Source organism: Babylonia areolata, chromosome 22, assembly GCF_041734735.1.
Source record: "Babylonia areolata isolate BAREFJ2019XMU chromosome 22, ASM4173473v1, whole genome shotgun sequence".
NCBI classification, from domain to species: Eukaryota; Metazoa; Mollusca; class Gastropoda; order Neogastropoda; family Buccinidae; genus Babylonia; species Babylonia areolata.
In genome coordinates this window covers 33,732,026-33,752,641 of record NC_134897.1, presented here as the reverse complement: position 1 = coordinate 33,752,641, position 20,616 = coordinate 33,732,026, and the positions used below count along the sequence as shown (strand labels likewise).

Here is a 20,616-nt window from a genome sequence, read left to right as displayed (position 1 = left end):
TAGTTTTGTTTTGTTTTTTCTTTCTTTTTTTTTCATTCATGGAATAAAGCTGCAGGCTTTTTGTCAGTATTCAAAGCATGTTTGATTTGATTGTTTCATTCAGCTTCTGAGAGGAAAGAAAAAGTGGCATGTTTTGATGAAATGGAAGATCTTTCATGGATCGACTCTTGTGTTTGATGTTTTGTGAGCACCAGCTGTGGGCATTTTGTCAGAATCTGCTCCAGGGGAATTTGATCCTGGGAGCCTCCCCCCCCACTCACCCTCCCTCTTCCTGTCTGTCTGTGTTGTCACTGATTCTCTTTCTGTGTTTCTGTCCCCATCTTCCTGCTTTGCTTTCACAGTTCACCCCCCCCCCCCCAACCCCCCTTCCATCTCTCTTACTTTGCCCTACCCACACCCCAACCCTTCTACACCGTCCCCAGCCCCTTTTCTTTTGCTGAGGACCATTGGAATCTAATTATAATCTTTCTCCCCTTCCACACTCATCGTTTTGTGTTGTTGTTTTTATCTTTCTGACCCTCATTTCCAACTCCCCACCTCCGATCTTCCCATCTCCCACTCCACCCGCATTCCCACCCCCCACCCCCATCACACACGCTCACAAACCCACACACAAGCCCACACGCACGCACGCGCACACACATACACACACACACACACACACACACACACACAATCACTCACTCGCTCACTCACACACACAAACCCACAGCCTCTCAGGAACCCATGTTGTTCCAGGAACATTGCAACACTTTTACAGGGAGCGCAGAAATTGAAGGAATCATGGAATTATTACCAGCGCGTAAGATGATAGCCATAAATCCTGAACGCTGCTTAACGATTTTCCACCAGTTCATTAAGAGCGGTGGCAGCAGACGACAGCAGTCATTTAAAATGGAGTCTGCTGCTGCTGGAGGATTCCAGAGCCCTTTGTCATTTGTCCTGGGAATAAAGGCGCGCTTTTTTTTCTTTTTTCTTTTTTTTTTGTCTCCGCTCCCCCCCCCCCTCCTCCCCAACTCAAACACACATTACCACCACCCAGCTTTTCCTTCTCCTTCCATCCTCATCCCCCCAACCCCCTTTATTTTTTCCTTCTGTCTGCTTTCAGCTGGATTGATTAATCAGGGTTTTGTTGACCTTTTGGAACAAAGACAAGTCTGGCTGTGATACGCATTGTCTTGACAAGTTATGGTGGTTGACATTCACCAACAAACTTGAGTTGGTTTGGGTGTCGTTTCACCTTAGCTGCAGCAGTGACAGTTGTTTGTCTTAGAATTTTGAATAGTTTATGTATGTGTTTTGTTCTGTTTGGGTTTTTTTTTTTTGTGTGGTTGACTTGTGAAGAAAAGTATGTTATGATAGAACTCTTTGTTTCAGTTGTCTGTGTGTTGTGTGATATTGTTAATGAAAACTTGTGTGTGTATCCGTGTGGTAAGCATTGACAAAATCATTTTCTCTGGAAATTGTTGATACCAGATTTAGCCTAAAAATTGAATGAAAAGTCTGTTCTTTCTACACATTCTAATTTTATTTGTAGTTGTGTATGTTTGTGGTTAACATTAGAAAATAAATCATTTTCTCTGGAAATACTTTAGCTTAAAAATAGAAGGAAAAAATACTTCTTTCTACACATTCCAGTTAAAATGATGATACCAACCAGAATGGCACAAGATGCAACAAACATTTCTACAGTAATTTTCCTGTTAGATTTCTTTTTTTTTTTTTTTTTTTTTTCCTAATTGGCATAAGATTTGTTCAAGGAACTTTCTTGGTTACAGTTACGAGTTAGCAGGCTACTTGTTTTGCATTTCTTTTGTGCGTGTGTTTGGTTTGTAATGGGCAGCATCCTTCCCAGTAGAATTAATTTTAATGACGTGAGAGAACTAAAAGTCCAGCGCAATCCTGGTACCTGAATTTACGAATGTTTAGGAAGGATGCGCATGGATTCTCATGCATAAACATGAAAAGCATATGTCGTGTGTGTGTGTGTTTGCACACTTGTACACGTGCATTCATATTATATTGCATATTATAGTGCAACTGAGAGAGAACAAATTATTGCTTCCATTGGATTTTCAGCAAGTATTTGTTCTCATATAGTAGTAAAATTAAATGCGTAAATGTCAGGTTTAGTGATTTCTGTTCCTTCTGTTTCCTGCTTATCAACAATACCGCTCCAGTTTCTCTGTTACAAATTATGCAAAATGTTGGACTTGTATATGACCGCTGTCATTGCTTGTTTGCACAGTTCACATTTCAGTGAGTTAATGGCTGTTTTGTTTCCCGGAGAAGAAAAGTTTGTGGGAATGTGAATCCTTTTCATGATGGAATTATGTCAATGAATAAAAATGTTGTTTGTTTCAGTACTATGAAATGTCCTACGGGCTGAATGTCGAGATGCACAAGCAGGTAAAAAACCCAGTTTCTTGCAGCTGATTCACATGCTGTTGTCTCTTTCTCCAGAGTGATTCACATGCTTTCTTGCTCTCTCTCTCTTCCCCCTCTCTCTCACTCCCTCTCTCTGCCTCTCTCTCTCCCCCCTCTCTCCTCTCTCTCTCTTTCCCCCTCCCCTCCTCTCCCTCTCCATGTTTAGCTATTTCCTCCTATCTTTTTTTTTTATGTGTGTGTGTGTGTGTTTAAGGTGGAGGTTGATTATTTATCTTCCGAGCCTTTATTGAAAACATTTGTCACTTTGGGGCAGATCTCGATTGGGCGCCGGAGCGCCACTTGTGTTTGTGTCCCCAGAAGTATAGATCTGTTTATAATTGAACTTTCCTCCTCCACCAGTCCCCCGCCCGGTGCCCCTCGTTCCTGCTGGTAAGAGGAGGAGAGCTTGTCTGATGCTTGATTGTTTGCCCTGCGCAAATATTCCGCATGGATTTTCATGTCCTTGCCTGTGCAATGCAATGCGCTCCCCCCCCCCACCCCCCATTCCTCCCTCCCCCCCTCCGCCCCCAACTCCCTTCATACCAATCCCATGCCCACATCCCCCCTCTTCAAAGTACAGGATTGATGTTGATGAACAAGTTGATGTTCTGTTTTAGTTGTGTCAGAAGGGGAGTTTTTGATAAATCCTGGCGGGGCTTTGAGAAAAGCAGGCAACTGTTTGAGAAATTTTATCACCCATAGTTGCTGCTGGAGCTGGATGAAGAGGCATGAGGGAATGGAGGGTAGGAGGGGAGGGTGAGGGGTGGGGGGAGGACATGCACGGGGACTGTTTGCCGAGAACTGTGGGTATAGAGGAAGGAAAACAAGCAATGTGGTAGTGAAAAGGAGTTGTGAAGAGTCACGAAGTATTTGAAGAAGGGTGTGGGGTAGTTCGTGCAGCATTTGCAGGGAATGTTTGTCCTAGGGCTGGACAGAGTGAGTGGTAGGGGAGGGGGGTTGGGGGCGTGGGGGGTGTTGAGGGGGCAGGGAGAGTGATTTGGCCCCAGCACTGTCAATATTGGGAATGATAACACTCCTTCCCCCCTCCTGCTGCTGCTGCTGCTGGTGCTGCCCCCTTCCCCCAGGAAGAAAAGGAGTGGGTGGGTGGGTGAGGGAGGGGCAGTGCTTCAACAAAGACAAGGATGAGGGCTGGAAGCCTGATCCCCAGGAATTGGTTGGTATGGAGGGGGGGGGGGGGGGGGGGAAGGAGAGTGATGAGATCTTGGCTCTCCCATCCTACTGTACACACACACTGTGCGAGTGCCAGACAGTTGAAATCTGTGTTTATTGGAGGAAGGGGGGGGAGAGGGAAGGGGGTGGGGGGTGAGGAGGCTGTTGACAAAGGAAAGGGGGTGGGAGAGGGCAGGGGGGAGTTTACACTGGAGAAAGTCCAGACCACCAAAAGGGGACAAAAGGTTTTATGAAAGGGGAGACCAAGTAAGGCACAGTGGATGATCAGTTAAAAAGTCAAGACAGACTTGATGGTGGATTGTAAAGGACATTCTTGGTTGAAATGCAGAGCCCATTTAATGCAAGGTTAATGCTGATAGCATTTTGAGGAGGTTTTAAAGGTGGTTCCCCCCGTAGGAGTGTAATGCATTGATGTGGGTATGCATTATTACTGTTCTGGTTGCTCTGTGTGTGATCTGTTAAAAATCACTTGTGAGAAAAGTTCTTCACTGAGGTGGACAGAACAAAATATTCTCTGTTGATACAGGTGATTTTAGATTTTCCCTGGGTGCTTTGTTCAGAACTGATTTTGAGAATCTCTAGGTGTGAACTGCACAGAATACTGTCTTGCAATTTTTCACATGTTCAGTCAATGAAAAAGCTCAGTTGTGGTATAACATAAACAGGGATATAGAGTTTACACACACACACACACACACACACACACACACGCACGCACGCCTACTGATCAAGGAAAAGATATTTTTTATTCCCACCTTTCGTTCATTATATACTGCCGTCCATTAAAAGTTGCCCAAGTGTGATGGTAAATGAATAATGGATAATGACACCAGACAATAATGATAATGGGGATTGTTAATTTATTGTGTCATAAAAGGTACATGCACCGCACCCATAAATGTATACATTTATGATAATACGATTTTATAAAAAAACAACAACTTGGGCACTGTGATAAACGTAACATGCCATTTGCATTCAGCAAATAGCAGCTTGGCCTTTTCTGCACACAGTTTTGATGCTTTTTTTTCTTCTTCTTCTTTTCATCTTTGAAGCAGTATTGCAGCCAGACTGATACACTAGCACATGACATTGTCATTGTGACAAAACAAACACTGTCAATTCATATGATGGCTGTGTGTTATTTATATATACTGAGATCATGAAAAGAAGTCGAGTGTGTGTTGTTCACTCATGACAATTGAAAAATGGGATGAGAAGGGAGGCTTGGCTTGAGGCAAGTAGGGGGCAGTGGAACAGGCAGAGACGACAATAACTGTGATGATCTGGACAAAACAACAACAACCCAAAACAATTACTGGAAGTACATGAAGATTCTGCTCTTCTCCCATGGTTAAAGGTTAAAGGTCCTGTAGCCTTTTACTGCCATGAGGACAGTGAATTCATATGCACTGTGTTTAGGGCTCAGCAAAGGAAGGTGGGGCCCCATTCTCTTTCTCTCCCTCTGCTGTTTTATCCTTCCCCTACTGAAGTTGCTGTACACTAGTACAAGTCTGTCTACACTTTGGTGAAGTGCCTTTCCCAGGGACACAATGTCATGCTGAAACGGGGTCTTGAACCCTGATGAAACTGGTGAACACTGGATCAGAAGTCTAATGCCTTACCAGTTCTGCCACAGCATTGCTGCCTCATGTGCAGCATGACAGCAACAAGCTAGCAGATGACTCCAGGCATTATGTTTCTGTAACAGTATGAGGGTCGAGTCTTGTTGATTGCTTTTTGTCTCAGATGGTAATAGCAGTGATAATTATGCATTGCACCACTGTAACCAGTTACCACAGTGCATTGCGCCACTGTAACCAGTTACCACACACTACCACAGTTACTTACTTGTGCTACTGCTGCTTATGGTTATGTTGGTGTGACTGCACCTATCTAGTACTGTTGACATTGGTGGCTGAGTCAGTGTCAGTGCAAGAGACACTGGTTGGAAACACTCAAAAGTCAAATTCAGAGGGTCAGGAGTTGCAGAAACACTACTTCCTTTTGTCTGTATGTCTGTCTGTCTGTCTCTCCCAGTCTCTGTCTCTCATTCCCTGCCCCCACCCCCCACCCCCCACAAAATGGTGTACAAGAGGGACGGGGAGAGTAGAGAGAGGGGCAATCCTCTGCACTCTGTGGCCGGCACACACAGAGATCAAGTTGTGTGAGGGAGGGTAGACTACAAGGACTCCCAGCTGCTGTTTGTGCAGCAGTTGTGGACTCTGTGTGGGTCTGTTTACCCAATATTGACTCCCCTGGAGCTCCACACAGTCGATACACAGGGTGCACAGCAAGGAGGAGAGAGGATGAGGGGTTGGGTGGGGGGGAATGGACAAATATGGATCTCCTGACTCTGGGGGAAGGGGGTGGGGGGGGGGGAGTGGAGGTGGGGGTGAAAATAAAAGTGAAGGGGGACCTGGGTGCAGAAAGGGTATCTAGTTGTATTTGCAGTGTGGGCTAAATAATAAATGCATTTGTGTTTGAGTGTGTGTTTTGTGATTGGATTTTTTTTTTTTTTGTTTTTTTTTGTTTTGTAAGAATGTGATAGAAGTCTCACGGGTACATGCTGACAAACTGCTACTGAGAGGGTGGAAATATAAGAGCCCTGATCTGCACAAACATGCACAATGCATATATACATGTATACACATAATATTCAGATAGGGTCTGCATTCTTCTGACTGGTAATATTATATTGCCCAATCTAACGTGTGGAGAGGGTTTATCAGCTTCTCGATCACATGTATCTGTTCTTGGGTAGCCAGCATGTGAACCTTCATTTGGCAAAGCTGCGTGTGTGTTTGAGTGGTGTGTGTGTGTGCATGGATAAGAATTGAGAATGAATATTGATTAATGAAGGAAACTTTAAACATGTTTTTTACTTTATTATTTTTTTTTTTTTTTATTCACATGTTGATTTTTCCTTTCTTTGAGCAGACTGAGATAGCCAAGAGGTTAAATGCTATCTGCGCCCAGGTCATTCCATTTCTTTCTCAAGAGGTAAGTGCAGGCATTCAGTGTGTTTGTGTGTGTGTGTGTGTTTGTGCATGTGGAGTGTTTTCATAGTGTTTTGTTGCATATATGAATATTAAAAAAAAAAAACTTCATCAAAATACAAGTTTGTTTGGCCCAGCAGTGATGTTTGCTTTATGTATCATGCTCATTCACACTTTTTGCCTGCTTTTCAAATGTCCTGATCACATGCTATGAACTGATGAGGATAATGTTTATGCAGTCAGCATGACAGTATGAAAGAGTATGCTGGTATCTTAGTTTCTTTTAAGAATATATCTACAGTTTACCTGTTCTTCAAAATCACAACTGAAGACATGAAATCATGTGCGATATTTATTCACATGCACTCCCCTCCCCTTCACACACAGATGTTTCCATCCATGCCTGCACTAAGCACAGACACACACACACATACCCACACTTGATACGTTGTCAAAAAGGTTTATGCCTTCTGTTAGTGTAACTATTTTCAGCCAACTCCAATAAAAATTGATGATCAATGATATATTGTTCCATGTTTATAGCTACTGCTCGACTCAGTTGCTCACATTTTTGTGTCTGGCCACTTTTTCTTCTAGAACTTTGGCAGCAGTGCTACATGTATTGTTATGGAGAGTGGTGTGTGATATCTTTGTGCTTTCTTGTCCTACCAAACACAGGCAAGGATGACATGAATTTTCAGTTTCAGAAGATAATCACATGCATATATGCGTGCGAAAAATGATTTGTCATAAGCAACCAATAACAGACATGCTTATGCATTAACCTCAGGGAATCAGAAAAATCTGTAGCGCAAAGCCCACTAGACATTGTTTGGGATCAGACCAAGAAAATGGAAAGGATTTTTATGTATTGAAATTTGATCGCATTGCCCATGTTGGCTGAACTGCCTTTTTTCCCCATTTTGTTTATTTGATTTTTGATATTTATTTTTCAGTTTGCATTTTGCAAGAAAGGGAAAAGTCTGAATGAAATGACAGCATGAATTTTGAATAAAGGTTACAGGGTTTTTTAAAAATAGGTTTCCACAGCTGTTACGTCATTGACTTTTGTGGATTGTGGGGAACTTAATGGGGAGATGCATAATTTGTCATTGTGTGGTTTGGGGTGGGGGTGGGGTATTCAGTTTTGGGAGTTACCTTTGTGTGATTCATGGTGGTGTGATTGTTCTCCAGCATCAGCAGCAGGTGGCAGCAGCAGTGGAGAGAGCCAAGCAGGTGACCATGCAGGAGCTGAACGCTATCATTGGGGTCAGTATTGAAGGGACAGTAACAGGATTTTCATTTGGGATTCCCTCGATCAATGCTCCTGCTGTCTTGCATAAATCATACTTTCCATAAACTGCTCAGTTGAGGCTTTTATGCACATTTATTTTGAAAAGAGTAAGTTTGAAAAAAAAGATCAACAGTGGAACACATAGATCTGTTCTTAAGGAAGCACTGCACTTTGTGTGTGTGTGAGTGGTGTGTGTGTGTGTGTGTGCGCGCGTGTGTGTGTGTGTGTTATACGCTTAATGTTTTATGCACTCATTTTGTTGATAGCGTATGCTTGAAACTGACAGTCATACACATACCATTAAGGAAGAATTCACTCTGTTTCTTTATCATGTGCCTGTTTCTGTGCTTTGAAAATAAGCAACACATTTCTCTGTCTCTGTCTGTCTCTCTTTTTTGTGTGCACATATACACTACTTGTGTGTTTCCCTCACCCACCCTCTCCTCACTCTCTCTCTTTTTCTCAGTTTGTCTCTGTTCTTGCTTTTTGTATACCTCTCTAAGTCTTCCAACAGTTAAAAGAATATATATATATATATATATATATATATATATATATATATATATATATATATATATATATATATATATATATACAAAAAGGAAATACAGCTAAATCAAAAATAATTTGGGTCATGTGGCTATATTGTGTTGATGAGTTTAAGTAAAAAATATTCAGCAGTTTAACCCTGTCAGCCATACATTTTCCTCTTTCAAGAGCAAAAACTTTTTTTTTTTTTTTTTTTTTTTTTAAAGCAAGAAATGAAATGACATGCTTGACAGATAAGGAAATGAAAGATTTTCATGGACTGAGGGAGGGACTGATTGATTGATAATGATGCCTGAAGCTTCAAGTGATGCAGTGCAAACCGTTTAATGTCCATTTCCATCGTTGTCGTGCTTTGTTTTTTTTCTGTATTTTGTGAAACTGTTAAAGAACCATCCAGTAGCATGGACTCAGGTTTTCTTCTTCTTTTTTTTTTCTCCCCCCCCCCCCCCCTTTTTTTTTTAAAGTTCTTTATATGATCATCCACCAATCCATCTACAATGGGGTTACAGAGTTTACAAAGTATGCATGAAAATTGATTGTGCCAACCAGTCATTGGGGAATCAAGCACATTTAGGCCTGGACCTATTATTTCTTGTCCTTATTTATTTGCTGAAGTCGCCTGATTATCAGAACGGAGGGTGCCTGTTTCAGCAACAGATGCAAGCCCAGCACCTACCCCACCACCCTCACGGGCCCCCCATCCCCCTCACCCCCCACCCAGCCGGCCTGCAGCCCCCCATCTCCGCAGCCAACGCCTCCAGCTTTCTGTCGGCAGCCTTCCCACCAGGATTCCCTGGCATCCCTCCTCACCTGGCCGCCCTGAAGGAGAGTGCTGAGAAAGGTGAGGGAGGAAGTGAGTGAGTGAGCAGGGGACAAAGGGTGGGGTCGATTGACTTGTCTGAATGAATGAAATTGAAGGGGTGGTTTTGTTTGTGTTGGAGGTGGGGTGGTGGGTGGGGGAGAGATAACTTGATCTAGAAAAGTTTAATCAGTATAGGCCATGGCCCCTGGGAAGGGGATTGGGGGGGGAGGGGAGAAATATGGAATGCTAGTGTGTGGGTGCATTTGTGTGTGTCTGTGGTCTCTGTATATGTATCCGCAGTGTATTATAATTATGAGTTATTGTGTGTGTGTTTTTGTTTATATTCTGAGCCGCAGTGGTTCAAAGCAGTACACCAGCTGTAGTGTTCACGCAGATTTGAACAAAGATTTTGTGTTAATGGAGAAGAAAGGATTAGGACAAGGAGGGGTGGGGTGGGGGTAAATTTATCTGAGAATTGTTTTGTTGTGTGCTGATGAGGAGATAGCATGTCATGATCGTTCTGGTTTTGTGCGTTTTCAGAATCTGACAAGCATGTGAGTATTCATATTTTCTGCGCTTACGTCTGTATGTCTTGTCTTACCAACACCTTGTCTCGTCCTCCCTGCTTGTGTTTGGGTTTGTTGTTTTTTTTGTTTGTTTGTTTTTTGTTGTTTTTTTCATATTCTGTGTCTGGGTGAATTTTTTTTTTTACACATGTTGAATTAGACCGACCTTATGAATATTGTTGAATAAAGGATTCCTTTGCTCACATTGTGGACAGGTAAGATTTTTGTAATTTCTGTATTTCATAGAAATCCTCAGGTGTTTTTTTTTCTCAAACATTGTTCATTGTTCTTAGACTAAATGGAGTTACTTTAACTTGCAGAAACTTCTGTCCAAATTCCACATTTATGTTGGGAATGTTATTTTTTAAAATTCTATTTGTTTAGTAATTTTTTTGGTGTGGAACAACCTTGCCCTCCACATTGACTTTAGCAGTATCCCGAGTCCAGGCTTGGTTATTCTCAGTTTCAAGTTTAAAAAAAAAAACTTCATCCATCTGTGTTTGTGTGTGCATGAGTGTGTGAGTGTGTGTGTGTGTGAGAGAGTTTGGAGAGATTTTGTCCTTTCCTGCACTTCATACCTTAATTGTTGAATGTTTGCTCTTGCTGTCTTCTGTGTGTGTGAGGCTCCAGTGTATAATTGATGATATTCCATGTTTCATGTCTGTTTGATGTCTGTTTTCCTTTAGCAATAATTTATTGCAGTTTTGGTTGGTTGGTTGGCTAGATTCTTTCTTTCATTTTTCTTTCTTTCTTACCTGAAATAGCAAAACTGGTTTGTCTTGAGTGCATGCATTTGACTTGCTGAGCAACACTGCCATTGACATATTTGTGAAGGGGACAATGGATACATTAGGTTGTGAAATTTCTGTCTTTCCATTGGAGACCATAGTGCTGTAAGCTTGGAAATGAGGGTTGGTTGTTGCGGAGGGGCCGGGGGATATTGTGCAATGAAATTAGGCTTCAGATGGGAGCCGAACTGATGGTTTCTGGTCCTCGGACTGTGGTGTATATCCACATGTCATGGCTGCTGGTTATGTTAATGAGATGTGTGAAAGTGTTATGGTTGGATGCTTTTTTTGGTGGAGGGGGGTCAGGAGGGAGGGTAATTAATTATATGAATTAATAAAGTAAATGGAAAGTGTCTGAAAATAATATTTGCACTTATCATCATCAATTTGTGGACTGCAACTCGCATCCAGATCTGCAAGTGGGCTTTTACGTGCATGACCATTTTTACCTTGATGTTTGGCAGCCATGCTGGTTGCTAAATCTTTCAGTTTGTCATTTTCCTATTTCTCTGTCTCTCTTGTGTTTCTCAATTCCCACTGTATCTCACTTTCCATCACTTCCCACTGTATCTCACTTTCCAATCTTACTGTCCATATCTGTGTGTGTGTGTGTGTGTGTGTGTTCTTAGAGAGGATCCTGTTGTCAGATTTGCATACCAAAATAGTAAACACACTCACCCTTGCACCTTCACACAGACAGGCTGGCTCCGTCTCATTCACTTGCTAATCCATATACTCCTTTTCTTCTTATGCTGTGCACACTTTACACACAATGCTAATCCACTTGTACTACTTCTGTGCAACAAGCACAGAGACTCCACCCCACCCCACCCCACCCCACCATTTATGTATACTTGCATCTTCCTCACCCCAAACAGGGGCACAGAGCGATGCAAGTTAGCCACCAGTTGTGAAGGCTTAGCCCTCTCTGTTCACAGGGAGCCTTGTCTCCTGGTGGGTTACACTTACAGACACAAGTGCCTGGTGGACAAAAGCATTCTTGTGGGTGTGTGTGTGTGTGAGGTGGGAGCTGGGGTATGGGGGGTAAGGGGGGTGGGGGGGTGTCAAGTTGAAAGAAAGCACCCTGAGCTCTGGTGGTTGCAAACTGTGAAGGGGACAGGTTGACGGGCGAGCAAATTTCACTGCTGTGTTTGTCGGAGGGCACGCAGTTGGTGTGATGCTCTTGTCTATTTCTTGACAGTTGCGTGACTTCTCAGCTTGGGCGTCCATACCCTGCCTGTTTGCTGATGTCTTACCTTTCCTTGACTTGGAGGAGAGCTTTGGGAAATTTTGGGGGTGGGTAGGTGTGTGTGTGGGGGGGTGGGTGGGGGGTGTCGGATGGTGGGGGTGGGGAGGAGGGAACAATGTTTTTTTCAGTGTGTGTGTGTGTGTGTGTGTGTGTGGTAGCTGTGGGCTTCATTCCTCACAGCTCCCTGTTTTTCTCTTGTTATCATCTATCATGTATGGATGATTGGTACTGGTAGGGTGCATATACATAGGTAGCATGGTTTTGTGGGGGGGGGTTGTGGGTTTTTTGGCCAGTTACATAAAAAAGAAGTTGAAAATGGGTTTAGAAATGGGGAAAGAGGAGAAAGAGGCACAAACTCTTAAAAAAAAAAAAAAAAAAAAATCAAGAAACAAAAACAGGGTGGGGATAAAATGAGAAATGCTGTCTTTCATTTTTCTTTGTCTTTAACTTGGAGAAAGTAGCATTTGATGGAAAAACTTGTCACACGCTTGATAACTTGTCAAACATTTTTAGCCTTTCTACGATACTCAGTCAGAATAACACCTGTTTTTAAACAGTGTCTGTGTATATGTAAAGCTAATAAATGCAAAAACAATGTGAAATTGATGAAATTGAAAAATAGATTAATTAATGATGTACGATTACTTTTTCCATTAAGTTTGTAGCTTTTTAGTCTTTGCACAATAAAAGGTTATTAAATCAGTTAATGAAACAATGCAGCAAATATATTTATTCAACAGTAAATGTGGACATATCACTTTTTCTTATATTTAGTTGTGTTTTTGTGTGTGTTTTTTCTAGATAATGAGTTTTCATTTTGAACAGAAAATGGAGATGAGAATGTCTTTCAAATAGGAATTACAATACTGCATTAACAGCAAACCATACAACCCTTGGTAGACTTTAACTGTTGCCTTGAAGAAGTAGAAGCAAAACCTGAATGACAGCTTATATATGAAGAAAAAGAATTCAACACACAAAAGTCTGGTGAAGATGACTGTTGAGATATGCTGAAGAAAGCATGCCATTTTCTTTTCATCCCCTTTGTTAGTGTGTGTGTGTGTGTGTGTGTGTGTGTGTGTTCGACATATTCAGATATTTCAGCATTTTGCCATACAATTTTTTTTCTCCCCTTTCATTTTCCTTTTGTTTGCAACTCTTATACAAGCACAAAAGGTTAAGACGTGCGTCAGATAAAAGGAGGGACGTTGGCATGGTTTGGACATGGCAGATGACATCATCAACACAGACCAAAAAAACCAACAAAACAACAAACAAAACAAAAAAAGGAAGGAAGGAATAAAGGGGAGAAAAAAGACAAAAATAACCGACCTGGTAGGGAGGCTGGCCATCACAGACCTGGCTAACAGTGCCTTTGAACAACCCCCTTTGAATTGCTGTTGTGCAGCAGTATGGCTCTGCTAATGGGATTGTCACAATGCACACAAATGATCACAGGGAAACGTTTGTATTTCCAGACCCACCCTCCCTCTCTCCCTCCCTCCCTTCTTCCTGACAGTCAGTCGTGTGCAACTACTGTTTGTTATTCTCACTTGAGTTTGGTTTTTGGTGGGTAGAGGTTATCTATACAGTGTAACTGTGTCAGTGTATGGAGTACCTGAGAGAAGTTGTTTTGTGTACATTGTATTATGTCTGTGCATGCACAGCCAGGATGTTTTCCACATTTAATTTTTTTTTAAAATAAAAATAAACAAAGTTTTCAGTCCATAAGAGCAGTTACTGGTATATGAACTGTGATACTGTACAGCTGTGTATGCAGAATGTATTTATAAATGAGCAGTGCTCATGTTTGGGTCGCTGTGGCCCAATTATCTGTAATCAAGTTTTGAACAGGTAGATTGATTATATTGACCAAGAGTTTATTGCATGACAATGTTATTCTAAGGGGTCATTTCATATTCTCCTATTGCATATGTGTGCATAAATAGCATGCACACACACACACGTACACACACGCACGCACGCACGCACAAGCTGTGTAGTAATAAATATGAAGATGATATGATATGGATACTAAAAAAGCACCTATCCTCAGAGACCAAGCTTTACAAAATTGAGTCCAATGTACAACAGGCTACCTACTTGGGTAGACCTGACTGACGGCTGTCATTTGGGTGCTTATCATTCGTTCCTTATGTCATTCAGTCAGGTTTCAGTCACACACACACACACACACACACACACACACACACACACACTCACTCACACAGACATGTAATATTTTACATGTGTGACTGGTTTTGTTTATTTACCCTGCCATGTAGGCAGCCATAGTAAGTTTTTGGGGTGAGCATGCTGGGTATATTCTTGTTTCCATAACGAACCAATCGCTGACATGGATTACAGGATCTTTAATGTGTATTCTGTGCACAGTACACACGCAGAGGGTTCAGGCACTAGCGGGTCTGCGCAAAAGTTGACCTTGGGATCAGAAAAATCTCCACCCTTAACCCACCGGGATCAAACTCGGGAAACTTGGGTGAGAACCCAGTGCTCTGACCATTTGACCACCGCACCACACGCATAATCACATACACACATAACATGCTGCATAGAAACTGGAAAGGGTGCAGAGGGTTGGAAGCATTGGGCATAAAAGATAAAGAAAGAGGATAACCAGAAAGAATAAAGCATTGTTATGGCCGAAATACTTCTCTGCTCACTGCCCCCCTCTCCCTGACCCCCCTCCCTCTTCTCTCTTATTCTTTGCTTCTTGTCCTTACATCTGTATATTTGTATTTTGTCCCTTTTTTTCTTTTCACTGAGATACAGCATTTGATGGTAGCACAGGCTGATTACACAGTGGGCTAACAACCCCCTGGGGCACACTGCGCTCTGATGTCATCATTTTGGCGTCGGGCTCTGGGTAATGGGGCCGTTGTGCAGAAATGATCATAAAGACATGCAAATGGTGTTTGTGTTTTAGGGCCCCCCCACCCCCTGCCACCCACCCACCCTCTTTGTAATTACGCAGGTGATTGCTCCCTTTTCCTCCCTCCCTGCCATCTCTCCACCTTGTCACACTCTCCCTCCCTCACCTTCTCATACTGTTGTTTTCAACAAATGTTTCCTCTCTCTCTCTCTCTCTCTCTCTCTCTCTCTCTCTCTCTCATACACATGCTCAGAGATGCATGCATCACATTCGTCAGAAGTCAGAAATACAAAAAGGAAAACAACAGAGGGAAAGCATTTTCTGGGTGGAAATTGCATCGTTTGTCATTTTATGTCATTGATATTGTAGATTCCATCTTTAGCAAGTGTGGCCTTTTATTGTCGCAGTCATTGAAGTACACATGTCGACACAACAGGACATCAGTGCACTATGACTTTTTGTGAAGGATCTGTTGTTTTTTAACAAAAAAACAAAAAAACAAAAAACAAAAAAACAAAAAAAAAGAAGAAGAAAAAGAAAAGGAATGTTCGGAAGTAAAAGAAAAAAGAAAAAACCTTTTGGTATTTCAGCTGTAATAGGTTGGCAAACATGTATGTGTAAAGAAAATAATGTACCAGTCATCATCTCTCTCATTGCTGTCTCTTATTGGCTTGATTATTTAAAAAAAAAAGAAAAGAGAAAACAAAAAAGCAAACAAACAAACAAACAAAAAAGCACAGTGTGCTTAACCTTTTCCAAGGTTTTCCTACGTGCGTTTGAGTGCATGATGGGTCCTGGACAGGATTATGAAATATAATAGAGGGCTGTTAGCAGTGAGGTGTACATGGAGGCTCGTGTCCAGCTAGGTTGGCTTGCTGTTAGAAAATGGAGGCAGCATGTGATGGAGGTGAAACGTTCTGTTCATGTTCAGTTCTCTGTTCATGTTCAGTTCTCAGTTTTACGATCTCTCTGGAGAACATGTGTCAGATCGGAGAAGCCAGAAAATGGTCTTGTCAATAACATGTCAGATTGGACAGGCCGGAAGTGTGCGTAGGGGCTTGTTGCAGCTTTGATTATTAGTGTTGAGGATGTTGTCAGCTGATAAAAGTTTTTGTTACCTGTGTTGTATTGATGTAGAACACCTGGTTAAAGGTTGCCCACCGCCGTTTCTTGTCTTTCTGTGTCTGTGTACATGTCGGTAGCTTTCTGTGTGTATGTGTGTGTGTGTCTTTCTCTATCACACACACACACACACACACAAACAACTGCTATCTCTCTTTGTGCTCTCTCCCTCTGTCTTTCTGTTTGTCAGTCTCTTTGTCTATTTCACACTCACATACACACTCTCCTCTCCTCTCTGTCCGTCTCTGTCAAGGGCTCAGTGTCTCTTTTTCTCTCTCTCGCGCGCGCACACGCACTCACGCGCGCGTGCGTGCGTACGTGTATCAGACACCTCGGCCTTCTCATCCTCACCCATCTGTCTGTCGAGGACGTGGTATTGATTGACTTGAGCACAGTGGGCCTTCTCTTCCTCCCACATGCTAGAGCTCTCTCCCCCACTCCCCCTGTCTCTCTAGCTGTGGCCAGGAGCAAAAATGGGGAGGGAAGGAGGAAGGGTGGGAGAAGTAGAGTGGGGTGGGGGAGAGTGGGGAGGGGGTAAGGCAAACAGTGGCTGGCATGGAGTGTTGTCGCGAGACATTACCCCCCAGACCTTGATATTTAGTTTAAGGTATGTGGACATTGCCTGTTGACTCAGTGTGTCCGGCTATAATAGCTGGCGTTCACTGGGACATGCTCGCTTTGCCTCCCCCCCTCCACCCCGCCTGCCTGCCCTGCCCTGCCCAGCTCTCCCCGCCCCTCTTACCACCTCCTGTTACCCTTTAGGCAGACCCCTGGGGAGTTTGGGTGTGGGTGGGGGCGATACCTGTGTGTTTGGCGCATGCGTTATGCATGTGTATGCATGTGCATGCACCCCTTCACGCGACACTCGCACAGTGCAGGCATAATGCGGAGATGAGTTTCTCTGTTGTTGGAGGAAATATTGAGTTTAGACATGGTTTCTGTTTGTTTGTTTTTTTCTTCATATTTTCTTTCGTTCTGTTTTTATCGCGAACAAACTATACTGAATGCTGCTGAACCAGTTTAAGAAGCAGATGTAGTTTTTTTGGCTTTTAAGATATTTTTTTATGTGTATCTGGACTACCATTTGCCCATGTGTGCACACCAGCATCTGTTTCTGTCACCAGAGGGCTTCTTCTGTAAGCATTCAACAACAAATATTTTATGAAGGATTTCATGTGAATGGGGTTCAGTTGTTTTGACATTCTTTTTGACAGCCAGGAAAGAAACAACCAGCATATCGGATGCAGCAGTCTGCGGGCTAGTGCTGTGAAATTTTTGTTGTTGTTGTTGTTGTTGGTTAAACATATGTTGGATTCTACTGCCTGTTGTGAAAGTTGGTTTTTAACATTTGTTTGACTTGATGGATGTAGCATTGTGCTGTCTGGTATTGTGAGAGAATTTATTTTAAACATTGTATCAAATGTTGCTTTATGTTGCCTGGCGTTTGATTTTGTTTTTGTTTATATATAACCTTTTCTTCCCATAGACATGGTGAGAGGTCATAATTCGATTTGTATAAATTACATTTGTGGTAAACAGATTTTACAATACTTAACAGTGTAGCGTTTACCATGTTGATAAAATAATAAACATGACCAGTTAATGATATTGATAGGCCGTACTATAATTATGTAACCTGTTGGATTGAGTTGGAACATTCTGCATATCACATCAGGCTGGACACAGCAGAAGTGTTTCTGTGAGAAATTAGTGGAGACCATATGTTTGAAAAGACTGGTGTGAATGAAGAAACCAGCGTACACAGCTGACCATCTGGTGAATTACTTGACCCCAAGTCACGAAAAGAGCGGGACTTCAACATGTGGCAGACAGTGTATACTCCAACCACAAGGATTCGTCAATAGAGTGCTTGTATACGTTTGTCGGAGAGTTCATAATCATAACGACGTGAGCAGTTCTTTGAAAACTGGCATCAAGACAGACAGTGTACTGCTTCTTCTTTCTTCGGGGAAACCGAAAAACGTACCATGTGAGGACTATGAGCGACCATTGTGGTTATTTGGAAACAGTGTAAAACTTGTGTACATGGGTGAACAGTATGAGTATCTCACCGAACTGTCACAGTGTGTGTGCTTATCATTTCTCAGAACATGTGTGACTGATAAAGATTTTATCTTCCTTATAAGATTGTGTCACCTTCCCCACCCCCACCCTCCATACACATGATGTTACACATAACGAGAGAACGAGAGTATATTTTATCAACATGGAGAACAAGATTTACGAGACGGGGAGATTATCCAGCAGTTTTCATGGAGGCTTGAGACCCGCGGTTCTGAGTTCAGACTGAGCGACGACGCCTTTCTCATTTGGGTCATCAGAATTTCATTCCATGCCAGTGAATGAGTCACAGGGATATAAGGTGGACCCCCCCAGACGTCCACCCAAACCCTCAGCCCTCCGTCTTTGAAATCCAATTTCAGATTGTCATGGGAGGTGAGGGTCCCGTGTTGCTTACTGAGGAACGTTGAGTGACACGATTGTTTGCGGGGATTTGCCGTGCCTTGGGGGCTTGGAGCAACACAGATCCCGTCCTTGGAAGGGGGAAGGGGGTGGGGGGGCATCTTGGTGGCCACCACAGTCGCGTGTTTGAAGCGCTTCCTTGAAAACCGTTTGTGCGTGGGGCCTTATCTCGTGGGAAAAGATTAATAGACGTTTTAAACACCTGTTAATCGAGCGAGTGTTGATAAAATACACACGCGTAATCTGGACTTCGGGGACAGATCAGATGGCGAGGGGCTAAACATGCCCCGATAGCGGTGGGTTTGCCGGGTCTATCAATCTTTGTGGCGGGAAATACACGTCAGCTCCTATCGGGCTGCGTCAAGAACTCGACGTGACTGGCATGAATGGACGCTCGTTCTCCTGAACAGCTAACGGTTTTAAATATCCTTGAAAATTAATGAATCATCGCCCCCATGCATTTGGCTAACCGTTGAGTGGATTGTCCAAGGAACCAGGCGTCCTCAAACAAGGAAGCATCTGCTTGTTGTTCTTGTTGCTTGCTGTTGGCTCACTCGGGTATTAAAAACGTCGGAACGGTGAATGCGCTGTTGTTTGTTAAAGTCTCTCTCATCTCGCCCTGCAAGCAAACGAGGGACGGTTTACAGGCAACCCGATCCGATCCCAGAGAGAGAGGAGAGAAGGGAGAATGTAACCTGCTCCCCTCATCCATACATTGTTCGCTGCGGCGTTTTTCGCCGTAGTCGGAGGACTTTGGGGGTTAAATGGAGAAGAGGAGGAGGAGAGAGAGAGGGGTTGTGGGGGTGGCAATGGTGGTGGTGGAAGTAGAGTGGCGGAGGGTGAGGGGGGTAGAGTCACGGGTCGCTGTCAACTGCTGACTGCAAGCTATCGAGTTTCAGGGTGAGGTGAACACGATAACCGCAAAGCAGTGGCCTCGGGCAGCCAAGAGAGGGGATGGAAGGGGGGTGTGGTGGGGGTGGGGGGGTGGGGGGGATCTCCAGGAGGTGGGAACGGCCGTGTGGTCAGCCCATTGTCCAGGTGGTCGTTCGAGTTCCCCCCACCCCCGAAGTACCACGCCGATTTCAGGATTTGACACCCCTGTGAAAAGATGCGGTGTGAATGTGGGGGTCTTCAGTCGGCACGGAGGGTAAAAATTAGACCCGAGAGGAGGAGAGTAGGCTGGTCCACAGACATATACAGTTAAAAGCTGGCTCAGTATCTGTGTGGCTGGTCACAGAGGAAGAGGGGGTAGATGAAGGAGGGTGTGGGCGGAAAGGGTAAGGGGTAGGAGGAGGGGGGGAGGGGAGCGTGGGGGGCAGTCAGACCTGTGCGTTTCGTGTTGGACCCGCATTAAGCTTTTATGGGTCGTCTCCAGTTTCGCTGATTGTCTTCTGGCAAGTGTTTCGGATGAGAGGCTTGATCCCTTGTTTTGTTGCTTGCCTGGGACCCCCCCTCTTTTCCCTCTTCCCTCGCCCACTCCTCCTCCCTCCTCCTCTCCACTGCTTCCCTTGTCTGGCCGTCTGAGGGAGTGTTTTGTCAGTCTGTGTGTGTGTGTATATCTGCGCGTGTGTTTGTCGACTCAGTCTGTCTCAGTGTATATCTCTGCGCTTGTGTTCTTTGACTCAGTCTGTCCCAGCAATCCCCATCACAGTTTCAGTCCGTACTCTGAGACAAGACATTTTGGCCATACACCGGTTCAGGTGTTTATGGAAGAGGGGGGAGAGTTTGCTTCTCATTAACCGCAACAACAATGGTGGACACCTACAAAGAGAGTAAGCAGCATGCAAACAGCAGCCAAGCTGTCTGATGTCGTTTTCTTCAGTTGTGTGTAACGCAGATGTGGACCAATCCATGTATACATGACATTGTTTAGACATTTGAAGAGATAGAGAGAGAGAGGGGGGGGGGGGGGGGGGGGGGGGGAGAAAAACGGGGAGCCTGTATGTAAGAAAACACACTGTGCAACAGGATGTGTGAATGTAAATGTTAATGTGCAATATTGTAAAATGATTTTATTTTGTCATATACATTTCACACAAGCTCAGGGTCAGGCACATGTAATACACAGTCGTCTCTCCCCCCTTCCCCCCTTCCCCCCCTCCCCGACCCCCAGCCCCCATTCACATGTTTACACATGTATTATAATTAATCACTGGATTATAATTTTCCTTGTCGTGAGGTTGTGAATTGGGAATAGTGCGTGCGGATCAGATACCACAAGGGGTGGTCACATCTGTTGTTGAGACATCTGA

The 20,616-nt window shown here is 43.6% G+C and overlaps 1 protein-coding gene across 3 annotated transcripts in view; it reads left to right on the top strand.

Moving 5' to 3' along the window:
* LOC143297479 (transducin-like enhancer protein 4) overlaps window positions 1-20,616 on the top strand; it is a 52,566-nt gene that overhangs the window by 10,563 nt on the left and 21,387 nt on the right. For 2 of the 3 annotated variants that reach the window (XM_076609877.1, XM_076609875.1), the window contains exons 4-8: window positions 2,365-2,409; window positions 6,559-6,621; window positions 7,812-7,886; window positions 9,112-9,301; window positions 9,803-9,816. In XM_076609877.1, the coding sequence (XP_076465992.1) occupies window positions 2,365-2,409; window positions 6,559-6,621; window positions 7,812-7,886; window positions 9,112-9,301; window positions 9,803-9,816 (387 nt within the window). The remainder of the gene's footprint in view (window positions 1-2,364; window positions 2,410-6,558; window positions 6,622-7,811; window positions 7,887-9,111; window positions 9,302-9,802; window positions 9,817-20,616) is intronic. The other variant, XM_076609876.1, reaches the window with a different exon arrangement.